This window comes from Dysidea avara, chromosome 15, assembly GCF_963678975.1.
Source record: "Dysidea avara chromosome 15, odDysAvar1.4, whole genome shotgun sequence".
Lineage (NCBI taxonomy): Eukaryota > Metazoa > Porifera > Demospongiae > Dictyoceratida > Dysideidae > Dysidea > Dysidea avara.
Genome location: NC_089286.1, coordinates 10,141,360 through 10,168,005, shown reverse-complemented (window position 1 = coordinate 10,168,005; position 26,646 = coordinate 10,141,360). Strand labels below are relative to the sequence as shown.

Genomic DNA, 26,646 nt, shown 5'->3' with positions numbered 1-26,646 from the left:
GCGGGAGATTTGCTGCCATAGAAACAAGCTAAAAGTGGCGTGATTTTTACCACGTGCATGCGGTTCATTTTGAGCATAGCCCTACGTAGCAGGTTCCTCCCCACTCATTTTTAATGCTGCTCAGAGTGTTTGTGACCTATTGAAGTAGCGAGCGAAGATGTCGTTAAGTTTCTGGCTAAACCCAGTTAACGTGTACGAGTTCGTGAGGGACTTCTACTATGAAAAGCTCAAAGTTGCAGGTGTGCTGTATCGTTGGTAAAATTGCAAATAAGCATAGCCTAGACTTGCACTTTGCCCTTTCATCTGCTTCCATGAATAATGTGGCTGTGCAATGATAGTCGGTTAATGTGGACACCTGGGGGTTAACCCACCTGGGACCTGTTTGTGCAGGCAGTATAATGTTTTGCTGTGGGATTTTGAGTGTCCATGTTAACAGGTGCCACTGTAGTTATAATTGGATGTAGTTTGGATTAAGAGTGACATGTGTGTTGTGTACAAATGAAACATAGTGTTTGAGAGCTTGCAAACAAGTTGATCATGATTTTGAATGCAAGTACACTTTTGTCGTGGCAAATCTCTGTTAGTAACAACTTCTCTGTGTATAAGCTCTTTGTTCAAGAGCAAACACATAGTACATCATGCTGCATTCTTGGCAGTATTTGGACAAGTGGTCCTGATAACAGAGTCTATAAAGGTCTATTTTGGTATGAGTTTTACTGTGCGTATGTGATCAAAATACACCATCGTCTCGTGAGGCAAATGTAGTTTAGTTGGACTTCAGATATTCAACTGACATGCTTAAACTTTAATAGGAGGATTTTCCTCTTAGTAACACACTGTTCTATTTATAGAACATGTGTGGGTAACAAGCCTTGGTTTGTGTTATTTATCTACTGTAAAAAAGTTTCTTGGAAATTCCATTAGTATTACATCTGTAATTTTTTTTGTTCAGATCCCAGGTTAGACAGCTTTCCTCTGATGAGCTCCCCAGTGCCCACAGCAATACTGATAGGGCTCTATCTGTTGTTTGTGCTGGTGGGTCCTCGAATAATGAAGAACCGACAACCAGTGAACGTTAAGATACCGATGATGATATATAACCTCTCCATGGTAATATTGTCCTATTATTTATTTCACGAGGTAAGCCTGACACCAACAACAGACATTGTGTAGAATTTTTTTAAACATTTTGTAGCTGCTTTTTGGAATGTTGGATGCTAATTTTACATTCCTCTGTGACCCTATTGATTATTCTAATAATCCTAAAGCACTTCGGGTGAGTTGGTTGGTAGTATATAACAAATCTATAATTTATGTCACTTCTTGTTGTCCTTAGCTGGTGTCTGTGTGCTGGTTGTATTACTTCTCAAAGTTCATAGAGTTCACAGATACAGTGTTCTTTATCCTGCGTAAGAAGGATAATCAAGTGACAATCTTACATGTCTACCATCACTCATCAATTGCTGCATTGTGGTGGATGTGGGCCAAATGGGGATCTGGTGGAACATGTAAGTGTGTGGGTATGTATTTGCCGATTGCAGTGTCAATTTTAAAGTGGGAACTACTAACACTTCTTACAAATCTCCTTATAATTAAATAAATGTCTTAAGTGCATACTCCATCCAATATTTTTACAAAGGTTATATAAATGTTATTTTAAGTAGTGTAGGACATATATACTGAGGTCATTGTCAAGAGGTCTTGTCAGCGTATTTCATATCCTTGTAACCGTATTTCATAACCTTGTAACCATGTCCCTCCCTCCCCCTAGCCTGCTTGGCACCTTGTGTCAACTGTGGTATACACATTGTCATGTACTCCTACTACTTCTTGTCTGGACTGGGACCACAAGTGCAGAAATATCTTTGGTGGAAGAAGTACATCACTGTGATGCAACTGGTGAGCCTGTCTGTAATGTATATGGTGGAAATTAAACCCTCTATTCTAGTGAGGTGTCCTGATTTCAGAGGTCTAAATGTATGTACTGTAATAGAAATGGGACCATGGATGGACAAGTATCCTGATTACTGTACACATTGAGAGATTTCATTGTATAGATTATAGATGTGTCAATGTGTTTGGTAGCACAGCTTACTATCCACTAGTACTGCCATTACATGCATGTAGCACTTTATACAGCTATTGAGTACAGTAGTTTTTGTATACGTATGTAGGCACATAAGATTTTGTATATATGACTGTATACACATGTTTCTACTCCCTATACAGATGCAGTTTGTTACAACAGGTTTACACACGCTCTACGTCACTGTTACTGACTGTGACTACCCTAATGGTCTGAAGATCACTCACATGACCTACATGATAACATTGATAATACTATTCTCTAACTTCTATATACAGAGTTATAGCAAGGGAAAGAAGAAGCCACCCCCTATTGTTCTGCCTTCGGAAAACGGAGGCCCAGCCACAAGTCAAACAGACAAGAAACACAACTAAAGTGAATGCATTGTATTATGAGTGGTAATAATGTGTGTGATCGCAATTCGAACTTTTTACATACATACATACATAATACATAACATGTATGATTTTTAATATATTTTTACAATTAATAAATAGAAATATCAATTGGCTATGTAATTATACATAATTATGTATTTACAGAACCAACAAATATGTTTCATTATACAGGCAATACAAAAATATTCACACACATACATGAATAGTTATTCCTTCTTGTTATGTCGATATACTAACTGTTGTCCAAGTCTTTTGAGATGTTGAAGATGACATGCAAGTGCTTCTAATGGTGTGTCCACATAGTTGTACTTGATGCCAAACTCTTTACATGTCTGCACCACAATTGGAGTAATCTTTTGATAGTGAGACTGGATCACCCCCGGGAATAAGTGATGAGCGGTCTGGTGATTGAGAGCTCCTACAACACATAACAAGATGGGGAACATTACAATTCACAGATGTCCCTTAAGGGTACACACATGCTCTTAAGAATGAAAACAAAACTTGGGGACAATTGCCCTAATACCATAAACAACCTTACCTGTGAAGACAGTCCAGAACCAGCTGTCAGTGGCGTAGTCTTGAGTAGTGGCCACCTGTAATTCAGCCCTGTGTGATGAGAAGACAATAACTAAAATTAAGAAGCAAACATTTCTACATACAGTACATAAGTAAACATGTAAGTGAATTTTCTTCAACTAACCAGTCTTTGTGGACGACATTGTTTTCATCTGGTTGGGGCCACTCCACCTAGCAGAGGTCATTATTAAGCAGTACAAGGTGTGGCTGTGTGTACCTCACTAATGACATGAGATGCCTGGAACACCAGTGCTAGCCACCAGCTACCAATCATTTCACCAATTATGTTTAGTACAATCTGAAGATGACAAGCAATGAAGGTTATAGATATGTAAACAAACAATATAATATTATATGTGACCAAAATTTTCGATAATCATTGACCCACACACCAGTGAAGTTCACTTTTCACCATGAATGGACAGCCATACCAATACATTTGTACCACAGACATTCCACTGATTTACTCTGCATGATTGGATTTCGAGAGACGTGTGCCAACTGTTCTGGTACCTTACAATATGCCAATGGCCAGTTGAACATGAAACATATGAGGACAGTTGCCCAGATGTTTTATGTAAATCTCTTCCATTTTAGGTAGTCTTATGAGCCCACCATAATTATAACCTACCTGGCCATTTTCTGGTCATATACCAATAGCCCACCCATTGATATGCTTGTGTTACAGATACCGTCATGAAAAAGGGTGCTCAAAATCATGGTTATATCATGTTTAGCTTGCCATGGCATAAACACTGTGGTTGGCTGCATTCATGGTAAAATTTTCAACCTCATAAATTATAGCCTTTGACCTTCCCAAGCTGTATACTGGATTGAAACACACAATTCATAATCTTAATGTGTGTGTGTGTAGATCTACGGTTTTCCCAAATATATATACACATGTACATCAAGTTATAGGTTACTATAAAATAAGATAATTTCTTAAAATAGGTCCAACTCAAGTACCCTAATATGTAACTGGCTGAACAAAAACCTGCCATTTTGCAAAATTTTATTTTGCTATCAAAACATTAAAATAAACTAACTGATTGGTATGTAATAACATCACTCACCAGTTTCCATGCAGGCATGAAGAAGAGTGGTATGATGAAGCGGTAGAAGACATGAGTGAACTTGCCACTAAAGAACCTGATATACTGCATCCTGGTAGGCCGGTTCATCCTGATCACAGCTACAACACAGTGTGTACATTAGATGTGTGTACACTATGAGTTACTACTTACTGTTTCTCATCCTGTATAGAATGACAAAGTCTTGCAACCGAGTCTTGACACCCAACTGTAGAACAATACAGCATTATGTACAAAATCTTGAAGGACTTTAATGGAAAATTTGCACTATAGACAAAATACGTATCTAACTAGTGTACATAACTTCAACATAAAAGAAAAAGTGATTAAAAAACTACACCATACAAATTATACTAACTTCAGCTTGTGCATACATACATTTCACTCATGCCCACAACTACTGTATGTACACAATACACATGTATACACTATACAATGTAAGCTTCAGAGAGAACAGCAGTGCTCACCAAGCAATACAATATGGGACAGTAGAAGTGTTGGTAGAAGTAATAAGCTATCCATCGTTGAGTGGTCTTGATACGACGAAAATCAGGCATCTCTGGAGCTGATGTCATAATATCAGGATCATGTCCATCAATATTAGTATAGGGGTGATGACCAAGTACATGCTGTGGAATAACACAACAGCAAAATCTCTATAATATAAACCATTGAAGTGTTTGGTTGACTATTACATAGTTACACTGGGACCTTGGCTGTATGTGCATATGTACAGGGTACTCTTGTGACTAGAACTTCAATGCACACCTGAACCCATGTACTGTACATACGTATAGTTTCTCTAACGCTAGCAAAGTAAGCCTTCTAGCACTAACAGAGTAAACACTGACCTACCAACTTCAAATGACTGTAGTTTGTAACCTAGATTAGTAAACAGTACCTGGTAGATCCAAGTCAACATGGATGCTCCATGGAAGAAGTCGTGAGCACAACCAACCAATTGCCACATCCAGGGCTTGTGAGTGACAGCAAAATGACTAGAGGAACACAACATAAAAATGGTGTATGAACTACTGGTAAAGTTAATGTATTTATCAAACTATTCGGCTCACTATTACACATACACCACACACACACACACACACACACACACACACACACACACACGCACCACTCACCTAGCATCATGGGTACAAGACATAGCTACCAAAGCTCCTGTCATACCAAACCCAAATGCACTGAGTATTGCCATTGGCCAGTTGTCTTGGAAGTACATCTAAACAGCATAACATGTCTTCAGTGACTTTAAGTACGTATTGCAAAATAACACAATAATTAGTGGAAGCTTTTTTAATAACATAACCCTGTTCTTGAACTTGCCTCATGTCCAGCTGTGATAGTGCAAACACCGTCTGTTGAATTTCTTGAGTCTGGAAGTGCAATCCAGCCGGAAATTGGCTGACCAATCAGAATCAAGGAGTTTGACAATTAAAGCTGCTTTATTAGAAGTTTCCACCGAAGTTGTTGCTGTCAAAGTCGTCTGTACCAATCTCATATTATAAAAATTATATGAAACACTATATTCTTTACTAGATAAGAAAAATATTATTTCTAGTACAGTACGTTTTCTGGGCATTTTTGAAAAGGGTTTTCACTGCTTTTGAACTCTTCGATTCTGATTGGCCAGCCAATACAGTGTATTGTGGCTGTATAGCAGCTTCCAGGCCCAAATACTTCAAGCATTGCTGTCACCAGACTGTGTTTGCGCTATTAGCACAGACCCGGCTGAGCACAAGACTATTCTTGAACTACTGTGATTGCAGTGAACTATCTCACGACAGTGGTCCACAATCTACATTTCTTCCCTGTTTCTTAGCACCACTATTCTAAACCTGGGCACATCTCTGAGACTATAAGTACACTATGAAACACGACACTGCACACGCACGCGCACGCACACACACACTGACCAGTCCAAACCAGCAGAAGAGAGATAACAAGATGAACACAGTATAACGTAAGAACATCGAATAGTCAACCTTCGGATCCTGCAAAAATTGCACAATGCTAATATAAATATGACGTTTTCCCATTTGATAGAAGCATGCTAACAACCCACACAAGCACAAACTACAACTCACAATATTGTTCTCCTTGAAGTAGTTAGCAATACGCTCCTTCAATGTACGATAGAAAGTTCTATACCAGACCAAAGGTAGCTAATCACATACAATAATAAGAGACTCACCCCGGTTCAGGGAATACTGGATGTTCATTTGTAATCAACTCACCGACATAAAACTTCTCCAACACCCTACAAGACAAATTATGAGTAACTACAAACATTTTGTTGCAGTGTCATAGTGTGGTAAACACTATCTGTAAGGTATTCTGCTGTTCTTCAAACTACACAACAAATCTCTGCAAAAGTTGTTGACGACTCTTTCTACTTGTCTAGTCTTTTGAGGGGAGGCTGTATTCCGCGGAATACGGAATAGCGGAATAGCAGAATTACGGAATAAGCGAAAATCGCATTCTAAATATTTTGTTATTGTTTATAGCCTCTATAACATTTTGATATACATTCCTCACCTCGTAGAGAACACAATCACGATGGCACCGATCCTTGGGGCAATCTTTAAATAGGATATGTACAAAGATATTCACTCTAGAACAATCTAACTAAGCTAAACTACCATCAAATACACTCACTACGCAATCGCTAGAAAACTAGAAGTTCTTTGTGCTATACTTACTCATACCAGCTGTCACACATGAGTAACTTCCCGAATTTATTAGAGCTATATACAAAGTGTTAGAGCCGAGGTTGGAGCTCTGACGTTGGCAGTATTATTCTCCGAATATATTTGAAACACTTTAGGAAATGGTAACAGAGTTATAAGAAAGGTCAGATTATTCCATGCATACAGGGTAGTTACCTAGGGGGTGGATTGTTTTGCACTAAACTATTCGGCCAGTTAGCTAGCTAGCTGCTCGTGCGTGATAGCTGGTATCAGCAAGTATAGCACAAAGAACTTCTAGTTTTCCAGCAATTATGTAGTGAAGTGTATTTAACAGTAGTTTAGCTTAGTTAAATTGTTCTAGAGTGAATATCTTTGTACATATCCTATTTAAAGATCGCCCTGAGGATCGGTGCCATCGTGATTGTGTTCTCTGCGAGGTGAGGAATGTATATTAAAGTGTTATAGAGGCTATAAAATATGTAGAATGTGATTTTCGCTTATTCCGTAATTCTGCTATTCCGCGGAATACAGGCTCCCTCTTTTGAGCATGATTTGTGTAAAAGCCGCTGTGACAATATTACATCTTGTCATCTCTGCATGAAGCAATAAAAAAAAAGGCCGTTTCAAATTAGTGATATTGAGGTTAACCATTTATCAGCTGAAACAACTGAAGCATAAGAAACACTTCAGTATGTATGTACTAGGGCTGAAATAAATACATGGATACTCATTAAGGATTTAGATGGTACTCAACATCACATCATCTGTTATTTATCAGCTCACATGACACACACGCGGGTTGTGCCTTTTCCTGAAATTAATACTAATGATGCACTTAACACCATCAAGGATGTTATGAAACTTGTGGAGTTTGATTTGTGGAATTTACTTGTTACACACTAGCAATTGTACCTCTACTTGTTACTTGACAAGGTTGTAAACAACTTATAAAACAAGTATCATTAAGGTATGACTAGCATTTGTGAGTACTCGATCATCAACACTAGAGTAATCAAATACTGCCCAATAGTATGTATCATAAACATGTACGTACGTGCGTGTACAAACAATTATACACACTCACTTATATACTGAGAATGGATGGTAGGACTCAAACAATTGGGTGATGTCCCTACCAGCTCCAATCAATATCTGCTCCACCCCGCCAGGATGTCTGTCCACAAAACTGCTGACATCATACACCTGTGTGTTAAATAAGTTACGAAGCTTTATTAATGAAGTCTTGGCACTAAGCTGACTAAGAGGTCATCAGGTGTGATACTTACTTTCCCTCGGACAGCTACGTAAGCGTTGTGTCTTTGGTTGAACTTGCTGAGATCTTGCCAAGTGAAAACAGTTTTATCACTTTTAACGCCACAATCTTTAGTTTCCCTATCGCCTTCTTCGCCAAACTCTGACGGCATTCTCTTCCCAGTTCACGTGAACATCACAACACAAAAGTGACCTTTGGCAAGAATTTCCCCCAGTCGGTTTATTGATCCGTACATTATACCCGGATACTCAGCATTTCCCGGAAATTCTTATTCAGCCACGTGATACTTTCAAATAAAAGTGCATATTTGAAATCACTCAAGATCATACAGTGCATATTTGAAATCAAGATGTAGAGCTGCAATTTGCTAGTCAGGCACAGTCACAGCTTTGAGATCTTTCTGTATGCACTGTTTTTTTGCTGCAAGTTTACGATATGTTCAGTATGGCTATAAAAATGTAAACTTGCATTAAATAAAACTATGTTAGCTACACCTGTATAATATTTATTGCAACAGTACTAAATACAATAATGGCAATATTTATACAATGAAAATGAGGGCTGTGAAATGGTCACAAATGAGTTAGCTATTACTTCTTGTCATGTTGATGTACTAACTGTTGACCCAGTCTTTTGAGATGACGAAAATGACATGTGAAGGCTTCTAATGGCGTGTCCACATAGTTGTACTTGATGCCAAACTCTTTACAAGTTTGTACCACAATAGGGGTAATCTTCGGGTAGTGAGATTGGATCACTCCTGGGAATAAATGGTGAGCGATTTGGTGATTCAGAGCACCTAAAGAACATACACAGAATGTACATACAACTATAGCTACAGTGTATTTGCATAAGGTATGAGCTCTGAAGAAGTTACATGTGCACGCATAGTTCATTTATCAAGTTAAAGTGAGTTGTAGTCTCTGGTCAGCATATACCACAGAGCCATACACCTAGTAAACAGCGTAGCACAGTTTACCTGTGAAGACAGTCCAGAACCAGCTGTCTGTGGAGTAGTCTTGAGTAGAGGCTACTTGTAATTCAGCCCTGTATGAAGATTTATAAGTATAAATATTAGTATTGGCAAACATAATTATTAACTGACCAATCTTTGTGTATGACATTGTTCTCATCTGGTCGAGGCCACTCCACCTAACAGTTGGTCACTATTCAGAAGTATGACTTATTAATGTAGGCACTCACCTCACTGATCACATGAGACACCTGAAACACCATAGCCATATACCAACTACTTATCATCTCGGCAACAATGTTGAATACAACCTGAAGATGACAAGCAGTACTACTTTAGTCTGACAAATGTATGGCATATATATGTACGCAAAATATTAATACAAGTATAAATTGTCCTGCGTCTATAATACTCACCAGTTTCCACAGTGGCATGAAGTAGAGTGGGATAACAAAGCGGTAAAGCACATGTATGAATTTACCACCAAAGAACCTGAAATACTGCCAAGTGGTAAGTCTGTTCATCCTGATCATAGCTACACGTGTAGTGTGTATGTGTTTAAATATTTTACAATTTGTATGTACTCACAATTTCTCATGCTGTACAAAAGGGCAAAATCCATCAAGCGAATCTTGACCCCCAACTACAATGAAACAATTAATACAACAGTACAAGCTTTAACACTGTACATGCATCATATAACAGAGAACAGCACTGCTCACCAAACAATACAGTAAGGGACAATAGAGGTGTTGGTAGAAGTAATAAGCTATCCATCGTTGAGTAGTCTTGATACGACGGATGTCAGGGCCTTCAGGAGCTGATGTCATAATATCAGGATCGTGTCCATCAATGTTAGTATAGGGGTGATGACCAAGTATATGCTGTGGTGAAGAATTTTACTGCAGTAACAAATATACTGTCGGTGGTCTAAAGCCTACAATGGAATTGTACAGGTTCCAGTTGTATATAACTATACACACAATGTTAAGTACTGAACACACATCATAGTGGTCACTAATACCATTCTAACTGTACAATACGAGTGAAGGCAGAAAATTTACCGGATTATCAAATTTACCGATAGGCATCACCACTGCACAAACATGACCAATTTGAGAAACATCACAAACAGTACCTGGTAGGTCCAGGTCAGTGCAGATGCTCCATGAATGAAGTCATGTGCAGACGCAACAACTTGCCACACCCATGGCTTGTGAGAGACAGCAAAATGACTGTAGAAGGAAAGCACAAGGATATCACAAAGGAGAGCTCCTAATCGCCACATAATAAAACATATGATGGCCAGTTTTAACAGTATATGGGGATAAAAGATAACTGATTAAGTTACAATGGAATTGTATCAAAATTAATTACGCTACTCAGTTTCACTCTACAAAATTAATGTCTACAGAATACTATAGCCATATAAGGGCACTACATCAATGGCACAATATACACAGCTCACCTAGCATCATGGGTACAGGTAATACCAACCAATACTCCAAACATGCCATACATTAGTGCTGACAATATCGCCATCAGCCAGTTATCTTGGAAGTACATCTAATGATTAATACAACAACATTCTGATAACATGTCTATGATGCAAACACTACAACACAGTAATTACCCACTACTTTACTAGCTACAACACAAACTTTTCTAAATGTAATTTGATTTACAAAAGTTGATGTAAATATTGGATTTAGTGAACACCGTTTAATTACACTTCCATTGTTAAAATTACATTATTGTGTGTCACACACACATGAAAAATCTAATGTCCATTAAATTGTGTTGTGTTGGTTACAACAATTAGCGTCACACCCATACTCATGCATATACACACTATACACAAGTACACACCTCTACACCAGGGTTGAAATTGGGTCAGGTCATCCAGGCAAGAAGAGTAAATCCTCAGATATGGATCATGTTGGTGAAAAGTAGAAAGTATAGCATTGGAAAAGTTTAAAATCAAGAGGTGACTGCTCTATTAGAGTATTTAATTGCTTGGTGCTGGGATACAGTAACACACTTGGAAACCATTTTCATATCATGCATTTATAATTCATACTATAATTTTTACTTGTTAACACAGCATAACCAGTTGTCCAACCAGAGTCACTTTCATTTTTGTACACTAGATTTAAGATTGCTATATACTGCTTGAATCTATACATTACTTTTTGCTTTTGCAAAAACTAGATAATATCACTATTTAGTATTTAGTAAGTGTCCGAAATGTAAGGCTTCTATGTATTTTGGGTCAGATCCAGGATTGCTAACGGGTCACGTTGTCCCATTTTGGTTTTCAACACTAAACTAAAACTCTGGCACCTTGAAATTCCACTGGCTAGCTGAAACACGAGGCTATATCCTTTGATAGTTTTCCAGATGTTTTCTATGTAAATCTTTTATTTTCAGTGGCACAAGTGGTCCTGAGAGCCCAGTATGAAGGTTGGAGACACCATATGCCCTACTCAACCATTTTCTCATCATATAACAACATGCCAGCCCACCCCCACCCACCCCGACATTTGTGTTACAGACACCATCATGAAAAAAGGTGCTCAAAATCATGGTTATATCAATAGCTAGCTTGTCATGGATCACAGTGAGATAAACACTATAGTCGGCTACATTCATGGCAAAAATTTCAAACTTGTAGCTTTTGACCCTCCCAAGTTGTGCTAGATTGAAACACTTAAATTTGCATATATCACAATCTATGATGCGTATAGATCGATAGTTTTTACCAAATTAGGTCACATATATGCACAAAACACTACACACACGTGCACAAATATACACTGACCAGTCCAAACCATCCAGAGAAGAAGATTAAGACAAACATCACATAACGCAGGAACATCCAATAATCAATTTTCGGATCCTGTAATAATAGTATTTCTGACTGATTGATCACACACAACAGTAAATATATCAAACAGTACGGTAGTACTGTTTAAGTAGGGATCCCCCCAAAAATGATGTACGCCACCTAAAATACCACCATTAAATCCAGAAACATCTTACGTGACCCTTTATGGAATAATATTAGTCTATCTAACATCAAATACAGCATTAAAAACAAGAAAACACTAACAGGTGGCCAGATAGTCTCACTGCCATACCACAGCCACAAGGCTAGAGGCCAAACAAGGCAGCACACAGCCACCATTTTACACTACAATAACAAACTCACCAGTGGGATGTGCCTTTTGGGGTTCTGACAAGTTTGTGCCCTCTGCACCTCATCTTTCCTTTTATCTTTAATTGCTTGAACATTGTTTAAATTTCATTTCCCATTTAAACATACACAACACAAGTGCAAACACAAAACTTTCTTTTTAGTACCAAGAGTTAATAATAGTAGCTCCCTACTATTATTAACTCTTGTTAGTACAATTCATTGCATTATATATAAGAAAGTTGAATTTCTGCTTCTATGTTAATTGTAAAGCAAATTAAACTACTAGCACCACTACTACTACTCTAATGCTTTACATATGTCACATCATATATGATTGAATTATGCATTAAACCACAAAACTAGCTATTAGCTAATATAATATAGATAGCACACTACAAAAATTACAAACTCACAATGTTGTTCTCCTTGAAATAGTTAGCCACTTGTTCTTTCACAGTACGATGGAACTCTCTAATACACACCGGACAGCAGGTAGCTAAAAAGTGACATACACTAATAAGGGACTCACCCTGGTTCAGGGAATACTGGATGCTCATTCGTAATCAACTCCCCAACATAAAATTTCTCCAGCACCCTACAAAACGTGCAGTGAAATGGAATGGAAAAGATACTATATGAGCAAAAGTACATTTAACAGATATCACATAGTGGCAGAGCAGCTCTGTGTAGCCGTATGGTAGTTATCACCCAAACTGGCTATGGGATTTAAATTATTTTAGCACCTGCACAAAATGGAAAAAAAAATGCATGTAGCGGGTAATTTTAACACACTGTTAAAATTATTATCGATAATATAAAGTGGGGAAAGTCTCACTTGGGTTTATATATGTGTGTATAATATAAACACACAGTACTCACCTATAGGCTGAGAAGGGATGGTAGGACTCAAACAATTGAGTGATGTCCCTACCAGCTCCAATCAATATCTGCTCCACCCCACCAGGATGTCTGTCCACAAAACTGCTCACATCATACACCTGTGTGTTGAACACAACATGTAGGTCTCAGCACTGGCCAGTCACGACCACTAGTTTGTCAGCCACACTAGTGAGATGGAACCTATTATATTTTATTTTTCTTGTTTCCATCAGAAAATGCTGCTTAGTAAAAAAAATGCTTGTCTCCATTACAAGCATATAATAAGACTTGATAATTATATGCCACTAGACACAGCTACGCTGCTATCCACCAGGATAAACTTGTCTTAGCTGAGACTTCAATATAGCTAAGTAGAGATGATCTTGCCTAACTCCTAGGAGGTCAAAATCGGTAGCTGTAGATTATCATATTAGATATACATGCGTCACATTTCATCTTAAACAACATCATGTCAGTAATTAAAATTTGCTTAGTATGCTCATGAATATTAAATAATTATTATACCAATTTAATTTCTGGCTAAATAAGATAACAGTACACTGCACAAAAAGTAACAAGTGGTCACGATAGTTCACACATGTTCGTTAGGTGTGAGCTGGTCACATAGGCTTTACGAACATCACAGAGCCTTTGAACACTATGCATATAATTGCTAAGCTCTGTTGTGTTGTATTTACTAATTGAAATCAGGCTGTAAATTATATACCTGCAATAAATTATCACTAATTGATCCTGTTTCTTATTAAAGGTTTATATGTATGGCTTCATGAACCCCACCAAAGTACATGTGAGCACTTACTTTGTAAGCCAATCACAAACCTTACAAAATCTGTTGACAACCTAACAGACTTCACAAACAATAGCGACTTCTTCGTTACCTTTTTTGTGCACTGTACTGTAAGTACATGACTTAAGGTTGTGTGGCAGACATTACATAAGATGAATAGTTATTACAGCAGTGGTTTTGTATTTTTGTACTTTTGGATAGTTTCTTTAAGCATTTAGCACCGACCAGTGATAATTGTAACCATTAAACTTAACTTAAACCACCTCTCTGTAAGCCTCACACCTTTCCTTTCATCCATTAAGAAATAAGACTGTGTGTGTAAGCTGGAAATCATATGTATCATAAAGATATTTAATTAGATGCTTGTTTCAAGGTTTTGCCAGGTGGTTGTGGGCAGTATTTCATTTTATACTGCTACTAGGTGGTGCATTACTATTACCAAGACTAAATAATGGAAGAGAGAGTATCCAACTGTCATATACTGCATCAAAAATGAGCACACAGAGTAGAGAAGCCATACTGTAGTGCTGTCAAAGTGAGTACAATGAAGTAATAAACACCTTCTAGCTCAGACTGTTTGAAGTGCTCAAAGTCAAACAGTCTGAGCTAGCAGGTGTTTATTACTTCATTCAACACATTCTTTACTCTTGTTAATACCAAGTATACTGTTTAATGATGTATTGATTAGACTAGCATGTATACATGGTATTCTTCCTTCATGCATCAGAGACCCTCCACATTTTAGTTGATAAGGGTGTAGCTACATGGCCCACATTCACACTGTTAGTTGAGGCATTTGTATCTGGTAACTATCAAAAAATTTGATAAACTGAGGTTACGTAGCTTGGTCGCTTAATTTCACATAGAAAACTACAGTATACATACAAATTTTCGAGGGATGTATTTTTCACGGATTTTGCGGTTGCTTAGCTGTCTGAGAATTTTTACTTAACAATTAGCAAGACTAGCCCTAAGCTAAATAACAGATAACCTGAATGAAAAATGAGTAATCCACAAAAAAATCCTGAAATTTGTCAATCCACAAAAATTCTAAAATTAGTACATACACATATGGTAGTGTCACAATCTCACCATAAAAAAGCATTAGTAAATTCTGAAAGTTAGCGTTTTAAGGTGTTTGAATGTCTTTTCTATGGACTTTAATCATTTGACTCACTGCTTCAAAACAGTAACCCTTTGGTTGATAGCTATATGAAAGTGTTTTAAGCATCCAAGACTCACATACACTTATCCCCCACCCTTCCTTCTGAATGTCTCTTGTGGTCTCCATATACTATTGAGGATCCAGTAGCAGATACAGGGGGATTGTAATGGTTGTGACTGAAATCCCCTCTGAAAATTGTGAACGCTCGAAATCAGTTTGTAGGCGTGGGTGTGTATACGTCTAGTGTGCAGGCTAACACTAGTAGCAGCTAACTGCTAACAGAGCCATAATAAAAGATGCATTTGTCATCACTTAGTAACATGGCTAACCTTAATTCAATACCACTTCAGCCCTGCCCCTATAAGGGTGGCAGCACTGCAGCATGAGACTATCGTTATTATTTTGCTCTGTGACTTATGACACCCAATCATCAAAGCTAGACTACAGCCTATTGCTTTTGGAAATCCTCCTTTGAAAATTTCTAGATCTGCCACGGGGATCTAACATTTGATCACGTCTTGTCCCACACTTGGGACTGTTAACCAAATCCCTTATAGATTCCCTATTGGGAGGCTGGGACATCAGGCAAATATGCAAGTGGATATATTACACCAAATCCCCTAAATATAAATACACTAACCCTGTTTGGTAGTCGCATGTGACTGAGGACTCATTTATGTACTTCTGTGTGTCTCATTATTATAATGATGGTTCATCTCTCCCTGAAACTGAAAGAGAGGTGATCTCGATATGATCGACAAGTGCATAAACAAAACTTCTGAGTATCGTAACTTATATCTAGACTAAAAAAAACTTGAACTGTACTGTACGCATTAAATCATAGATAATAATACATTATCTGTGTTAATGTATGTGCATTTATCCTCAAACTGAGGCTGCACATAAAATAAACAAAAACTTGTTTGTGTTCTAGCAATTAAAATCCTTAGTTGCCTAGTATCACACAGCTACTTACTTTCCCTCGGACAGCTACGTGTGCGTTGTGTTTTTGGTTGAACTTGCTGAGATCTTGCCAAGTGTAAACAGTTTTACCACTTTTCACGCCACAATCTTTAGTTGTCTTCTCGTCTTGTTCGCCAAACTCTGACGGCATTTCGTCCTTCTTCCTCTCGCGGTTCGCACGTAAACACAATGGGTGGAGATAAAATTAGCTACCATAATCGTAGACAATGATCATGAGGCATGAGGAGCACACAACTCTACACATTTATCCCGAGATTTATCCAGAAAATATCTACCATTATGTAATTAACAATTACACACAATTACAAAACAATTACTAAATCATGCTATATGGAATATCATAATCATCATCATCATCTCCCTCGGAGTTGCGGCCTGTTTGGTTCGGTACCACCTCTGGCTCTTCATAAAGAACTTCATTCTGCAGCTTAGATCTATCCTTGCCAAAAGCAAACAGAGGGGTGGAGCTAGTTTTGTGCCCAGGAGGTGGAGAGAATGCATTACTCATACTGTCAGTGTCACTGAATGCTCGGGATTTTGGAGATAAGGGACTCTTGGTTGAAGAAAACGAGGAGTCCAGGTCATGTACTCTATAACTTCCTGATTCATGTAGTAATGACTCATTGTCAAACTCCATTGATACGTCCCTAGGAATAAGTGATTTTTCTCTCCCACTAGATTTCTGTTTATCCTCTGACTGATTCTGGAAGCTTTTTAAGGCAGCAGCAACCTTGCCTTTAGGAGTGGCCTGAGTTTTCTTTGTAGGTTTATCCTCTACTTGTTCCTCACCACTGTCTGAATCACTGAACACTTCTGGCTTGTAAGCAGTAGCCTTTGCTGCCAAGTGCATGATCATATCAGGCAGGTCAATACTTTTAGCTCTGGCCCTGTTCTTCCTTGCTTTACGCATGTTTACTTTCTCTTTGGCTGTAGTTTCCTGTTGTTCTATTTCAATTTCTTTTTCAGATGTACGTGTTCGACGCTTTAATCGTGAGTGGATTCGTTTTAACTGACTACTTTCTGGAAGCTTTGGTTCAGCTATCATTTGGTCGAGAGCAAAATCTGTAATCTCTGGCTCAGCTTCCCCAACCTTCTTAAACGACTCCTGCCTTGCTAACCGATAACTACTCCTAAATGTCTTCCTGTGCTGCTCTCGTTTCACTTCAGAGTCAGTGCGAGGAATGATGGTAGGCACAAAGAGAGTCATCAATACGACCACTCCATCTCTTCCACCTGTAGCTATCAGAGAACCATCTGGTGAGATGGATACAGCTTCAACCTCTTTGCCATGTTGATGGAGGGAGAGGCTGGCTAAAGACTGGCCTGAGTGTGATGGCCTGGGGTCCCACACTTTTAAGCTGTAGTCACCAACTGAGGCTAAAGTGGGAATAGCAACATTATGAGTGTTTGTATTGTATGTGACATTCTTCACGGTAGCAGTGTGTCCAGATAACACATTAACAGTCTCTTGTTTCCTCACATCCCAAATTGTAATCTAAATGATAAGATATGTGGTACTAAGCTGTATGCCTTCCTGTAGTGTATCTCACCTTGTTGTCTGAAGATCCTGCAGCGACCGTTGCATTATCTGGTGACCATTTTACACTGTAAACTGCACCAGCCTGTGATCCTTCACCATACACTGCTGCACACTTGTTTGATCTGGCATCCCATAATCTGACAGTACCATCTGCTGACCCACTACACAAGACGTTTCGCTCTGAGTGAAAGTCAAGGCTCCATACACCACCCTTGTGGCCACGGAGCGTGTTCAATAAGCTACCAGTGTTTGGCTCCCACAATCGTACTATCTTGTCCCAAGAAGCAGCAGCAAGGAATGTACCATCATTGGAGAAACATGTCCCTAACACCCATCCAAAACATTCTGTAAGCACCATCAGGTTTTCACCAGTAATAGAATTCCATAATCCAATCTTCGTATCCGCCGAGCCTGTGGCAAGAAGTGTGCCTTCCGGCTTGAACCATGCTAGGGAGGTGACTGGTGTTTCGTGCAGACCCGACAGAGTTACTTCCGTCTCCAAGCTTCCAAGGTTCCAAATGTGCGTTTCCTTATCCCACGAACCAGTAGCCAGTCGTGCCCCATCTGGGCTAAAGTTGAGGCAAGAGATTTGCCATCTGTGTCCTTCAAGTTTGGTGAGTTCTTCAACTAAAACAGGCATTTGATAAACACAAAACTAATCGGCTTAAACCACGTAGCCACGCCCACGATTCTATATAAAGCACCCTTTACAAGCTTGATCTATTGTATGATGAAGACGTAAAGTGAACGTGTGAAATGTAGACCTTTGGGGTAGTGACACGTTGCACATTTTACAAATCAATTAGCCTTCTTTTTGACGCCATGTTTTGTTAGGTTGTCATAGAAACGGGTATTTAAAGTTTGTAAAGGGAAGGCGAAAATCAGTAGACAGTAACACCAAGCGGTCCGCTAATTGTACCACTGTCAGACGATGGCATCTTCCGGGTTGGATGAATACTTCATGTCCGCATTTGAAGACAAACTGCTCGTGTAAGTTGCATGGGGGCCGACATGAAAAACATTGAAAGACTGCAGTGTTGGATGGTGCCCGTTTGCGAGCCCGTTTGTAGGTTGTTGTTCGAATTGATAACCTTTTAGTGAGTGTAAAAAGAGCCACATCACACAGAACTATAGTCAGAGTAGTACTGATTGTTTTGTACATCCAGGTACCATAAGGATGTAGTATATGAAGCTACATTATTGCTCCAAACTGCCTTATACGAAGTTAATGGCATAATAAAGTGGATGAACAACTACATTAGCTTATTTAAAGCTATGGGTTAGAAAACACATTCTTGGTGCCTTGCAATAATTTCGTGCTTGTAAACCCTGTGGTTCTAGCACAATCATTTGCTATGAGTTAATTACATACATCATAGTATGTGTACATATTGTGATATCACATTATCACCTGATGGTGTACTGTAGGAGGATGCCTGAGAAAGAAGCTGACCACCTCACACCAGCTACAAGGTTGCTGGAGAAAAAGAGAGAAATGACAGAAGTTGAACAAGCTCTACAAGCAACCAAAGATGTATGTTAAGTGTGCATAGCATAAATGATATGCATTTGTACACACGCGCACACACAGTGACACTCTATAAACACATTATATACCACATGTATTTTATAGTTGTGCTTATTAAAACTAACATTTGTGATTTCCCATCACAGGATTTTCATGTTAAGATGGAGAGCTTGCAGCAACGAAGAGAAGAGCTGGAGAGGAAAGAACAAGATCTTAAGGACTCACTATTAAAATTTGATAAGTTTCTAAAGGTGCATCAATGCGTGTGCATGCATGTGTGTGTGTGAGAGAGAGAGAGAGAGCTCAGCTGTAAGTCTGTAACATCAATGGGTACCTGGGGAAGCAAATATCTAACTGTCCTTGTCTCACTTTGCAGTGTTGAGGTCATTGTGGAGCTACAATTTCTCTCTGAGACCTGGACAGTCCTCCTGTGGGTTTCTAGCCCTGCCCCAGGAGGATTTGTCTGCAAAAGGCTCACGTGCCTGAGTAGTGCACAGCCATAGTTCATAGCAGCATAGCTGTATTTCGCATGGCAGCCGTAAGCTTGTGTGTTGTGTGTGTGTGTGAGTGAGGATAAACAGGTTATCACAGGTTTAATGTATGGTGATGCCCACATTGCTCCAGTCTACCCAGATAGATTAATGGGTGGGAAAGCAAACCTATAGCAGATAATGTTCAGATGGGACCTACCTTGTGCCCATACCTTCACCCATGAGACATGGTGCAGTTCTTGAGGGATACATATCACCCTACCCTAGGAGGGTTAGCTCATACTACATGATTTTAATGCCCAGTGTGTAGGTTGACCATATATTGAGCAACTGACCATGTGTGTACATTGTTTAGTGTATGAATCATAAAACATACATGCTCCATAGATACTGTAGGTGCACTTTTTATTGGTGGTGATATTCTTACAGGAGAATGACATGAAGAGATCTAGAGCCATTAAAAAGACTAAAGATGAGGAAGATCTTGCTCTCCAGAAAGAACGAGAGATTAGCCGGTATGCTTCACAGTGTAACTACTCAATGACAATGTTATTGTTGTGTAGTCTACAAAATGAGATTGATCAGTTAGAGGAACAGGTGGATCAACAAGCTCACAAGATACAACGTTACAAGGTGTATAGGGAGTACATGGAACAAGTACTGGAGTACTCTCAAGAGGTAATCATCTTAAATGTGTGTAGTGAAACTTTACAGTAAGAATAGAATGATGTGGTCTATACACAACAAGAATAATAATAGCACAAGTTTGACTAAGAATTTCAAAACTACAAAGCAATAGACTTGTTTGGAAGGGTAGTTCTAAAGACTTAGAGAAGTTCAAAATACATTTTTAATTTCATGTTGTTGTTTTGTACACTAGTCTCTACTTCCAGACCCAGATGTCATCTTTGCAAGCAATTATCCCAGTGCTCGAAATAACGTCCGACAAACGGACAATTTCCGGTCAATATTGCATATTTCTGGTCAATTTAATTGTTGTCCAGACATAGTGTCTGGGTAACTCAGAATGCTGGTAAGGAGCCTTACAACAACAGTGGAATTTCATTAAGTAATTTGTTGATGGTTTGTGGGTGACCACAAGCCACTGGGTGTATACCTCAGACAAACATTGAGGTTTGAACACCTCCTACTTGTACTTGTCAGCTATGAGGATATAAAATGTATTTATAACCTTGCTTACCAGTGTTACCTTTGACTTGTGGGATCCTTGTAACTTGATTGTAATAGCTTAAAACTCCTGTTTTTCTGCTGTATTTGACTAGAAACAGTGTGTACATTATGTTATGACATTGTTACAGTACTTTCAGCACTTGCTCCATGTGTTAATCTGGTGTATGGGTCAAACTAAAACTGTGATGCAGGACAAATTTATACTTTGGCAGGTCATTTACTGCTTTGTCCAGACATTGTGACAGATCATTTTTAATACACTATTTCGAACACTGTTATCCATTTATAAGCGCATGTGCTAGAGGATAGGCTAACACGCTACACAATATTATAGAACATACTATGGTATACATGCTCTAGAAATTAATCTCTATGCAAAATTAGTCAGGATCTGGAAGTAGAGACTAGGGCTGGGATGAAACTTTGAATGTTTCGTGGGTTCGAAGGTTAAGTAAGCTGAGGTTCCCTGGCTCGTGGTAAGCACCTCTTACAGGCTTTGCCTCCAGTGTTTGCCCTAACTAGTAAAGCAGAAAGAAACAACAACTTTCCCTACTTAGCTGGCCTCCCTGGTTTGACCACCAAGTGTGGAGTTTGGCCGGTATCCGGGTGGCCTGCAGATTAAAGTCAGGTTAGGGATGGATATTTTCAAAGCCCTATTTGTCCTGTTTCACTTTACTTAGCAATTTTTGCTTGAGTTCCCTGCCTCATGGTAAACACCTCATACAGGCTTTGCCTCCTCCAGTGCTTAACTGGTATAACAGATTTTTTAATAACTTCAAATTATAAAAGAATCCTTCAAAGTTTTGTAATGCACTTATAGTCTACGAAAGAATTACAAGTTAAATGTCATCTTTATTGCAGCTGCTTATTCACCTTGTGCGATCTTAGATAATACATGGAATATCCTATTATCCATTGACTATGCATGATTTGCAATAGACAGTGAACATTTGCAATCAATCAATCATGTCATTCAGTACTGTTGCTATGCACTTTCCTAATGTTTACAAACTTATTAAATAGGATAAAACTTAAAGAAGGATGTGCATAAAAGCAAGAAAACCTATAACTTAAGCTAACACAGAAGCTTTGAATGCTCAAATGCTCATACATTTAAAATATTCATCTTAGTAGAGACTAGTGCGCAAAATAACATGAGGTATGAAAATATGAATGCAAAGGTGTATTTTGAAAATGTCTCTGTCCGTCATCCGACCATGTTTTTTCCATATCTGCCATTTCCACTTATCCTATTTAGAATGTTGTTTGAGTTGTATCAGTACACATACGTAGTGATGCATTATACTACATTAGGAATATTTCAGTTGTGTTTACTGTAGTATCAGATTTGTTTCATTGTCTGTATCTACAGTTTGATGAGATCAGGGAGATCATTGCTCGATATGATACATTGAAAACAACCAGACAGGTATGGTGATATTATTAATGTGGTTAATGCACTGTAATTAAGCTAAGATTTTTAACCATAATTTGCAATTTAACAAATCCAATGGAGTTTCCATAATGCAACTGCTGCACTTTCAGTATAGTATCGGTTGTGTTGTGAAATCGTATAATTTCTGTAATTGCTTGACGGTTAGATATTTAGTTCCTAGAGTGTGTAAAGAAAGTCATTTTCTTCAGCTTGATATTTGTTATCATCCTGAACTTATCTGTGTGTGATGCACCATGTCTTTGATGCTAATTCATTAGGCTATGATGTGATGTGGTTTACACTGTTACTATTATCAGGATTTGTTAGAACGAGAACACAGGAATCAAGATGCTATAGAAGCTGAGAAGGCTGACCTAATGAAATTCACTGAGGTAATTTAAGTGTCTAATACTACACTAATACACACATACTTGTAGGAGAAGAACAATGAGATATTGAGCTATAACAATCAGGTACAATCATAACAGTATGGAACACTATAATGATTTATATTATTCAGTTGGCTCAACTTCAGACTAGACTGGAGAAGGCTCAGAGTACAGCAGTCAAGTGGTTAGTACGCCACCATACATAGTTTCTCAATATAATCAAATTCATTCCTAACTTATATGTAATTGTATGGTAGGACTGTTTAGTAGGGATACCCAAAATGTTTGCTTTTAATGCTTTACTTAATTCATACAAATTAGTCACATATGAATTTTACTGGCAATGCTTTGTTGGGTACCCTACAGAAGAACAAGCAATCTTTTATCTCCCTACCTGCTTGCTACACAATCACGTTTGCAAGATTAGAGGATAAAAGACACATTGGACAACCACAATTTACACTATAACACACAAGTGTGGGATTTGCCTTTCGAGATTCCGACAAGTGTCTGCCCTTGTGTGCCTTTCCTTGTATCTTTGATTATGCTGCTCGTCATCTTCATGCACTTGAGGAGTGCATTTACCTTATTGTCTCAAATTACAGCCCTGGTGTTTGTTTCTTTCAAGCAACTTTTTACCCCGGCTACTAAATGAGACCGGCGTTTATATACCTGATCAGCATTGACGAGTCAACTTCATAACTTTTGCTCTCCTGGACTCTCCTTGATGTTTCCCTCAACATATTTCACAGATTCAAGCTTAAAAGGAACTCTATACAACGTTCTTCACTTCATCATTTATAACACCACCTGGAATTGTTAAAAATAATGACTGCACTAGACGTTTAATTGACCCGGCATTTATTTGAGACCCGGCATTTATTTTTGTTATGATGCTGTATACCCCCGGCGACTAAATGGGACCAGACATTTATACAAGACCAGCTGTAATTCAAGGCAATACGGTATAGGTAAGTTAATGTCAGTTGTTTACATGTGCAGGCTATAATTTGACTAGTGATTGGAGGAATGAGTGAAAGAATATGGCATGAGGTCCCGGAACAGCTGATGGAACTCACATACAACAAATATTTGCACAGATATAGTATATTTACAGGTTACCTGATTTGAAGACACGACTACTGGCTCTAACATCTGTCTCTGTTTGGGGTTGAATGGGAGTCAGGACTGACTCCATGGCCCGGGACCAGGTCACACCTCTCCAGGTGGACAGGGTTTGAGGTGGGTGGGTTCAACACTCTGACAGTCAATCCACGGTGAGGTAGGCGCTCAAAATTGCCCACCAAAATTCTAATATTGCGCATGCACTGCAGGGCTTAGGTTACGGGTATACGTAAATGCTGTTCCGTGACCTCTCTCCATTAACTCCGGTTAACTCTAGTTAACCTTCATTAAAAGTGATTATAACAGAGCATGATGACTCCACCCATCAGCAATCTAGCTAGTATCTTTGGTAGCTTAATCCTTTGAACCAATGATGAACAAGGCACTTCCTCAAGGGTGATGTGGAATCAATCAACACCCACTAGCTAGCCACTGATGTGAGACTAATCAATCAGCAATACAATTGTGCATAACAGTCATCTTCAAATTGTATACCCTGTGCATAAATGTGTTAAACTATAAAATGGGAATTACAGTAAAATAATATCCAACTGTGTGTTACACATAGTGTGTATTTGTGGTATGTATACACAACACACTGTTAAAGACTCAACTACATTCACTACAGGGAGTCAGAGTGGACAAGAATACAAACTACTGCAGCTAAGAAGACATTAATGCTTGGTCAGATTAAAATGTGAGTACACACACACACACACACACACACACACACACACACACACACACACACACACACACACACACACACACACACACACACACACACACACACACACAGCATTGTACAATCGAACTTTATAGTTGTCCAAATATGATTGCTCCATTAGAATAGTGCAATCACCGTGTCTATTACACACACTCTCAGTAAGATTTCAACCATCAGAACACCCAAGAGGTCTGCAAGACCGATACTCAAATATATACTCGATGCTTTTAACAATTTTCTTTGATATTTGGAGGCTTAATTGGGTTACCATCTAAGACGAATACTAACTAGTTATGTGGTATTGGTTCAACTACCACAATTGTGTAGGATGCGTTCTAACTGTACAGATACATGTGTGGTCACAAAGTTGCCATTTCACACTACATGGACAACTCCCATTTAGGGGTGGACAATATACCAATTTTTAAACCAAATCACTACATATTCAACATTTAGTAATACCGCATACCGAGAATACTGGGAAAATTCTAAATTATTTAAACAGTATTAGCAGTGGAGCAAAGAGCCTACCATGGGACCACTAGTGAAGTACTAATGGGAGGCCAGTCAAATATGAGAGTACTATTTGTTACCTCTGTCAAAAAAATGTTGGCTCACTCTAAAAAGTTTGTTGGCTAACGCCTCCAATTTGTTTTCTCACTGGAAGAGTAAGCACTGCTTTAGTCTACAATGAGGCCATTGATGCTTATACATATTGAGGGGGTATTTAGTAACACTGATAAAAGTGTGGCCCCGACTAGACATTGGGTGACCTGCAGTTCGAATCCTGGGGTTGGAGGGATTTTTTTCCTTTCTTTGGCCCCTTTTCTGTTACACCTTTTCAGTCATTAAGTCAGTCACTATATGTCAAGTCAATAAGTCTAAGTCCTTGAAATTAGGTTAGGTAATCCTAAGGCTACAGCACATGTTGCTGTCAGACCTTCAGTGCTGGTCACTGTAAAGTGTTAGTAATGGACAACTCCCATTTAGGGGTGGACAATATACCAATTTTTAAACCAAATCACTAAATATTTAACATTTAGTAATACCGCATACCGAGAATACTGGAAAATTCTAAATTATTTAAACAGTATTAGCAGTGGAGCAAAGAGCCTACCATGGGACCACTAGTGAAGTACTAATGGGAGGCCAGTCAAATATGAGAGTACTATTTGTTACCTCTGTCAAAAAAATGTTGGCTCACTCTAAAAAGTTTGTTGGTTAACGCCTCCAATTTGTTTTCTCACTGGAAGAGTAAGCACTGCTTTAGTCTAAAATGAGGCCATTGATGCTTATACATATTGAGGGGGTATTTAGTAACACCGATAAAATTAAAATACTGTGTTATGATATTGATCAATACCACCAATCCCTACTCTCATTCCACACTACATGGGCAACTCAAATTCATTGGTTCCCTAAATATACAAGTGAAGTAGATTTAATATCCACTAATATATCTTCAGGTATAGGCGACCTTCCTTGTTCCCTACTTTTTTCTATGATCCCTATTAAAATTCCTAAATGTTGTTTGTTTCTCTGTCATCAGGGCTACACACAACCTGTACACACTGATCAATAAACACTTACAAAGAAAGGTACCAATACAAGAAGCAGATCAAACACTACTACAACTAGACAAGGTGATCACAACATGTACTACACATTAACCAATACAGCTACTCCTTCAGATACAGATGTTCATTAAGGACTTGACTGAGATCACTCATGATATTCAGAGACGTGAATCAGCTGCTGTACCAAACATGCAATTATTGGCTGTCTGAATGTGAAGTTGTGTACATATTATGTGATGTTACATGATGAGAGGAATGTTTTACTAGTATATGCAATCTAAGAGAAAGGGTTTTAGCCATAATGGAATTAACTAACAGTATATATTGTAGAGAACATGCATGGGACACACCAGATAAAAGCTTTGAGTATCTATTAAAGATTTTTAGGATCCATATCCCACCCACCACCCCGAGTTGATTAATTGCAGATGAGTGCACTATTAGGTATTTCTCATCTTCTCCCACATCCCTTTTTACCCCCCACCGCCTCTAATTTCATT

At 38.6% G+C, this 26,646-nt stretch overlaps 5 protein-coding genes across 6 annotated transcripts; 2 read left to right on the top strand and 3 right to left on the bottom strand.

Annotated features, from left to right (window-relative positions):
* The first annotated feature begins 39 nt into the window (after nucleotides 1–39).
* LOC136245550 (very long chain fatty acid elongase 7-like) lies at nucleotides 40–2,586 on the top strand. 2 transcript variants are annotated; one of them, XM_066037072.1, is made up of 6 exons: nucleotides 40–239; nucleotides 953–1,140; nucleotides 1,196–1,276; nucleotides 1,337–1,508; nucleotides 1,772–1,899; nucleotides 1,949–2,216. In XM_066037072.1, the coding sequence occupies exons 1-6, from the start codon at nucleotides 158–160 to the stop codon at nucleotides 1,949–1,951; spliced, it is 654 nt and encodes a 217-aa protein (XP_065893144.1). In that variant the 5' UTR covers nucleotides 40–157; the 3' UTR covers nucleotides 1,952–2,216. The 2 variants fall into 2 exon arrangements, with proteins under 2 accessions (XP_065893144.1, XP_065893142.1); XM_066037070.1 differs by lacking the exon at nucleotides 1,949–2,216 and adding an exon at nucleotides 2,230–2,586 and having other exon boundaries at nucleotides 45–239.
* LOC136245267 (uncharacterized) lies at nucleotides 2,498–12,118 on the bottom strand. Its single transcript, XM_066036757.1, has 24 exons — nucleotides 11,930–12,118; nucleotides 10,577–10,674; nucleotides 10,247–10,343; nucleotides 9,831–9,992; nucleotides 9,697–9,751; nucleotides 9,525–9,643; nucleotides 9,339–9,419; nucleotides 9,241–9,287; nucleotides 9,115–9,182; nucleotides 8,730–8,934; nucleotides 8,149–8,296; nucleotides 7,947–8,065; nucleotides 6,367–6,432; nucleotides 6,260–6,317; nucleotides 6,089–6,166; nucleotides 5,297–5,394; nucleotides 5,059–5,155; nucleotides 4,625–4,786; nucleotides 4,311–4,365; nucleotides 4,140–4,258; nucleotides 3,281–3,361; nucleotides 3,188–3,234; nucleotides 3,026–3,093; nucleotides 2,498–2,902 (listed from the first exon to the last, which is right to left on the bottom strand). Exons 1-24 carry the CDS (start codon nucleotides 11,984–11,986, stop codon nucleotides 2,691–2,693), a joined length of 2,397 nt encoding a protein of 798 aa, XP_065892829.1. The 5' UTR covers nucleotides 11,987–12,118; the 3' UTR covers nucleotides 2,498–2,690.
* Nucleotides 12,119–12,560: 442 nt separating this feature from the next.
* LOC136245552 (uncharacterized) lies at nucleotides 12,561–16,284 on the bottom strand. The gene is made up of 4 exons (XM_066037073.1): nucleotides 16,136–16,284; nucleotides 13,187–13,305; nucleotides 12,837–12,902; nucleotides 12,561–12,778 (listed from the first exon to the last, which is right to left on the bottom strand). The coding sequence occupies exons 1-4, from the start codon at nucleotides 16,271–16,273 to the stop codon at nucleotides 12,709–12,711; spliced, it is 393 nt and encodes a 130-aa protein (XP_065893145.1). The 5' UTR covers nucleotides 16,274–16,284; the 3' UTR covers nucleotides 12,561–12,708.
* Nucleotides 16,285–16,398: 114 nt separating this feature from the next.
* On the bottom strand, nucleotides 16,399–18,499 carry LOC136245548 (POC1 centriolar protein homolog A-like). Its single transcript, XM_066037068.1, has 2 exons — nucleotides 17,694–18,499; nucleotides 16,399–17,638 (listed from the first exon to the last, which is right to left on the bottom strand). Exons 1-2 carry the CDS (start codon nucleotides 18,321–18,323, stop codon nucleotides 16,460–16,462), a joined length of 1,809 nt encoding a protein of 602 aa, XP_065893140.1. The 5' UTR covers nucleotides 18,324–18,499; the 3' UTR covers nucleotides 16,399–16,459.
* On the top strand, nucleotides 18,384–26,415 carry LOC136245549 (coiled-coil domain-containing protein 42 homolog). Its single transcript, XM_066037069.1, has 12 exons — nucleotides 18,384–18,673; nucleotides 19,112–19,217; nucleotides 19,358–19,462; nucleotides 20,132–20,217; nucleotides 20,266–20,380; nucleotides 22,266–22,322; nucleotides 22,646–22,720; nucleotides 22,766–22,801; nucleotides 22,849–22,901; nucleotides 24,471–24,539; nucleotides 26,119–26,212; nucleotides 26,261–26,415. The coding sequence occupies exons 1-12, from the start codon at nucleotides 18,615–18,617 to the stop codon at nucleotides 26,354–26,356; spliced, it is 951 nt and encodes a 316-aa protein (XP_065893141.1). The 5' UTR covers nucleotides 18,384–18,614; the 3' UTR covers nucleotides 26,357–26,415.
* Nucleotides 26,416–26,646: the final 231 nt, after the last annotated feature.

Coding starts and splice junctions, on each gene's coding strand:
- LOC136245550 (XM_066037070.1), top strand. CDS start 158: ATGTCGTTAAGTTTCTGGCTAAACCCAGTTAACGTGTACGAGTTCGTG. Junction 240..952: donor TGAAAAGCTCAAAGTTGCAG/GTGTGCTGTATC, acceptor TTTTTTGTTCAG/ATCCCAGGTTAGACAGCTTT. Junction 1,277..1,336: donor ATAATCCTAAAGCACTTCGG/GTGAGTTGGTTG, acceptor TGTTGTCCTTAG/CTGGTGTCTGTGTGCTGGTT.
- LOC136245267 (XM_066036757.1), bottom strand. CDS start 11,986: ATGTTCCTGCGTTATGTGATGTTTGTCTTAATCTTCTTCTCTGGATGG. Junction 9,420..9,524: donor TCATGCCACTGTGGAAACTG/GTGAGTATTATA, acceptor TGTCATCTTCAG/GTTGTATTCAACATTGTTGC. Junction 6,167..6,259: donor ACTTCAAGGAGAACAATATT/GTGAGTTGTAGT, acceptor CAATTTTTGCAG/GATCCGAAGGTTGACTATTC.
- LOC136245552 (XM_066037073.1), bottom strand. CDS start 16,273: ATGCCGTCAGAGTTTGGCGAACAAGACGAGAAGACAACTAAAGATTGT. Junction 13,306..16,135: donor ACGTAGCTGTCCGAGGGAAA/GTAAGTAGCTGT, acceptor TTCAACACACAG/GTGTATGATGTGAGCAGTTT. Junction 12,779..12,836: donor CCAGTATTCCCTGAACCAGG/GTGAGTCCCTTA, acceptor GGTGTGTATTAG/AGAGTTCCATCGTACTGTGA.
- LOC136245548 (XM_066037068.1), bottom strand. CDS start 18,323: ATGCCTGTTTTAGTTGAAGAACTCACCAAACTTGAAGGACACAGATGG. Junction 17,639..17,693: donor CAGGATCTTCAGACAACAAG/GTGAGATACACT, acceptor CTTATCATTTAG/ATTACAATTTGGGATGTGAG.
- LOC136245549 (XM_066037069.1), top strand. CDS start 18,615: ATGGCATCTTCCGGGTTGGATGAATACTTCATGTCCGCATTTGAAGAC. Junction 22,323..22,645: donor CATTGAAAACAACCAGACAG/GTATGGTGATAT, acceptor TACTATTATCAG/GATTTGTTAGAACGAGAACA. Junction 22,721..22,765: donor ACCTAATGAAATTCACTGAG/GTAATTTAAGTG, acceptor ACATACTTGTAG/GAGAAGAACAATGAGATATT.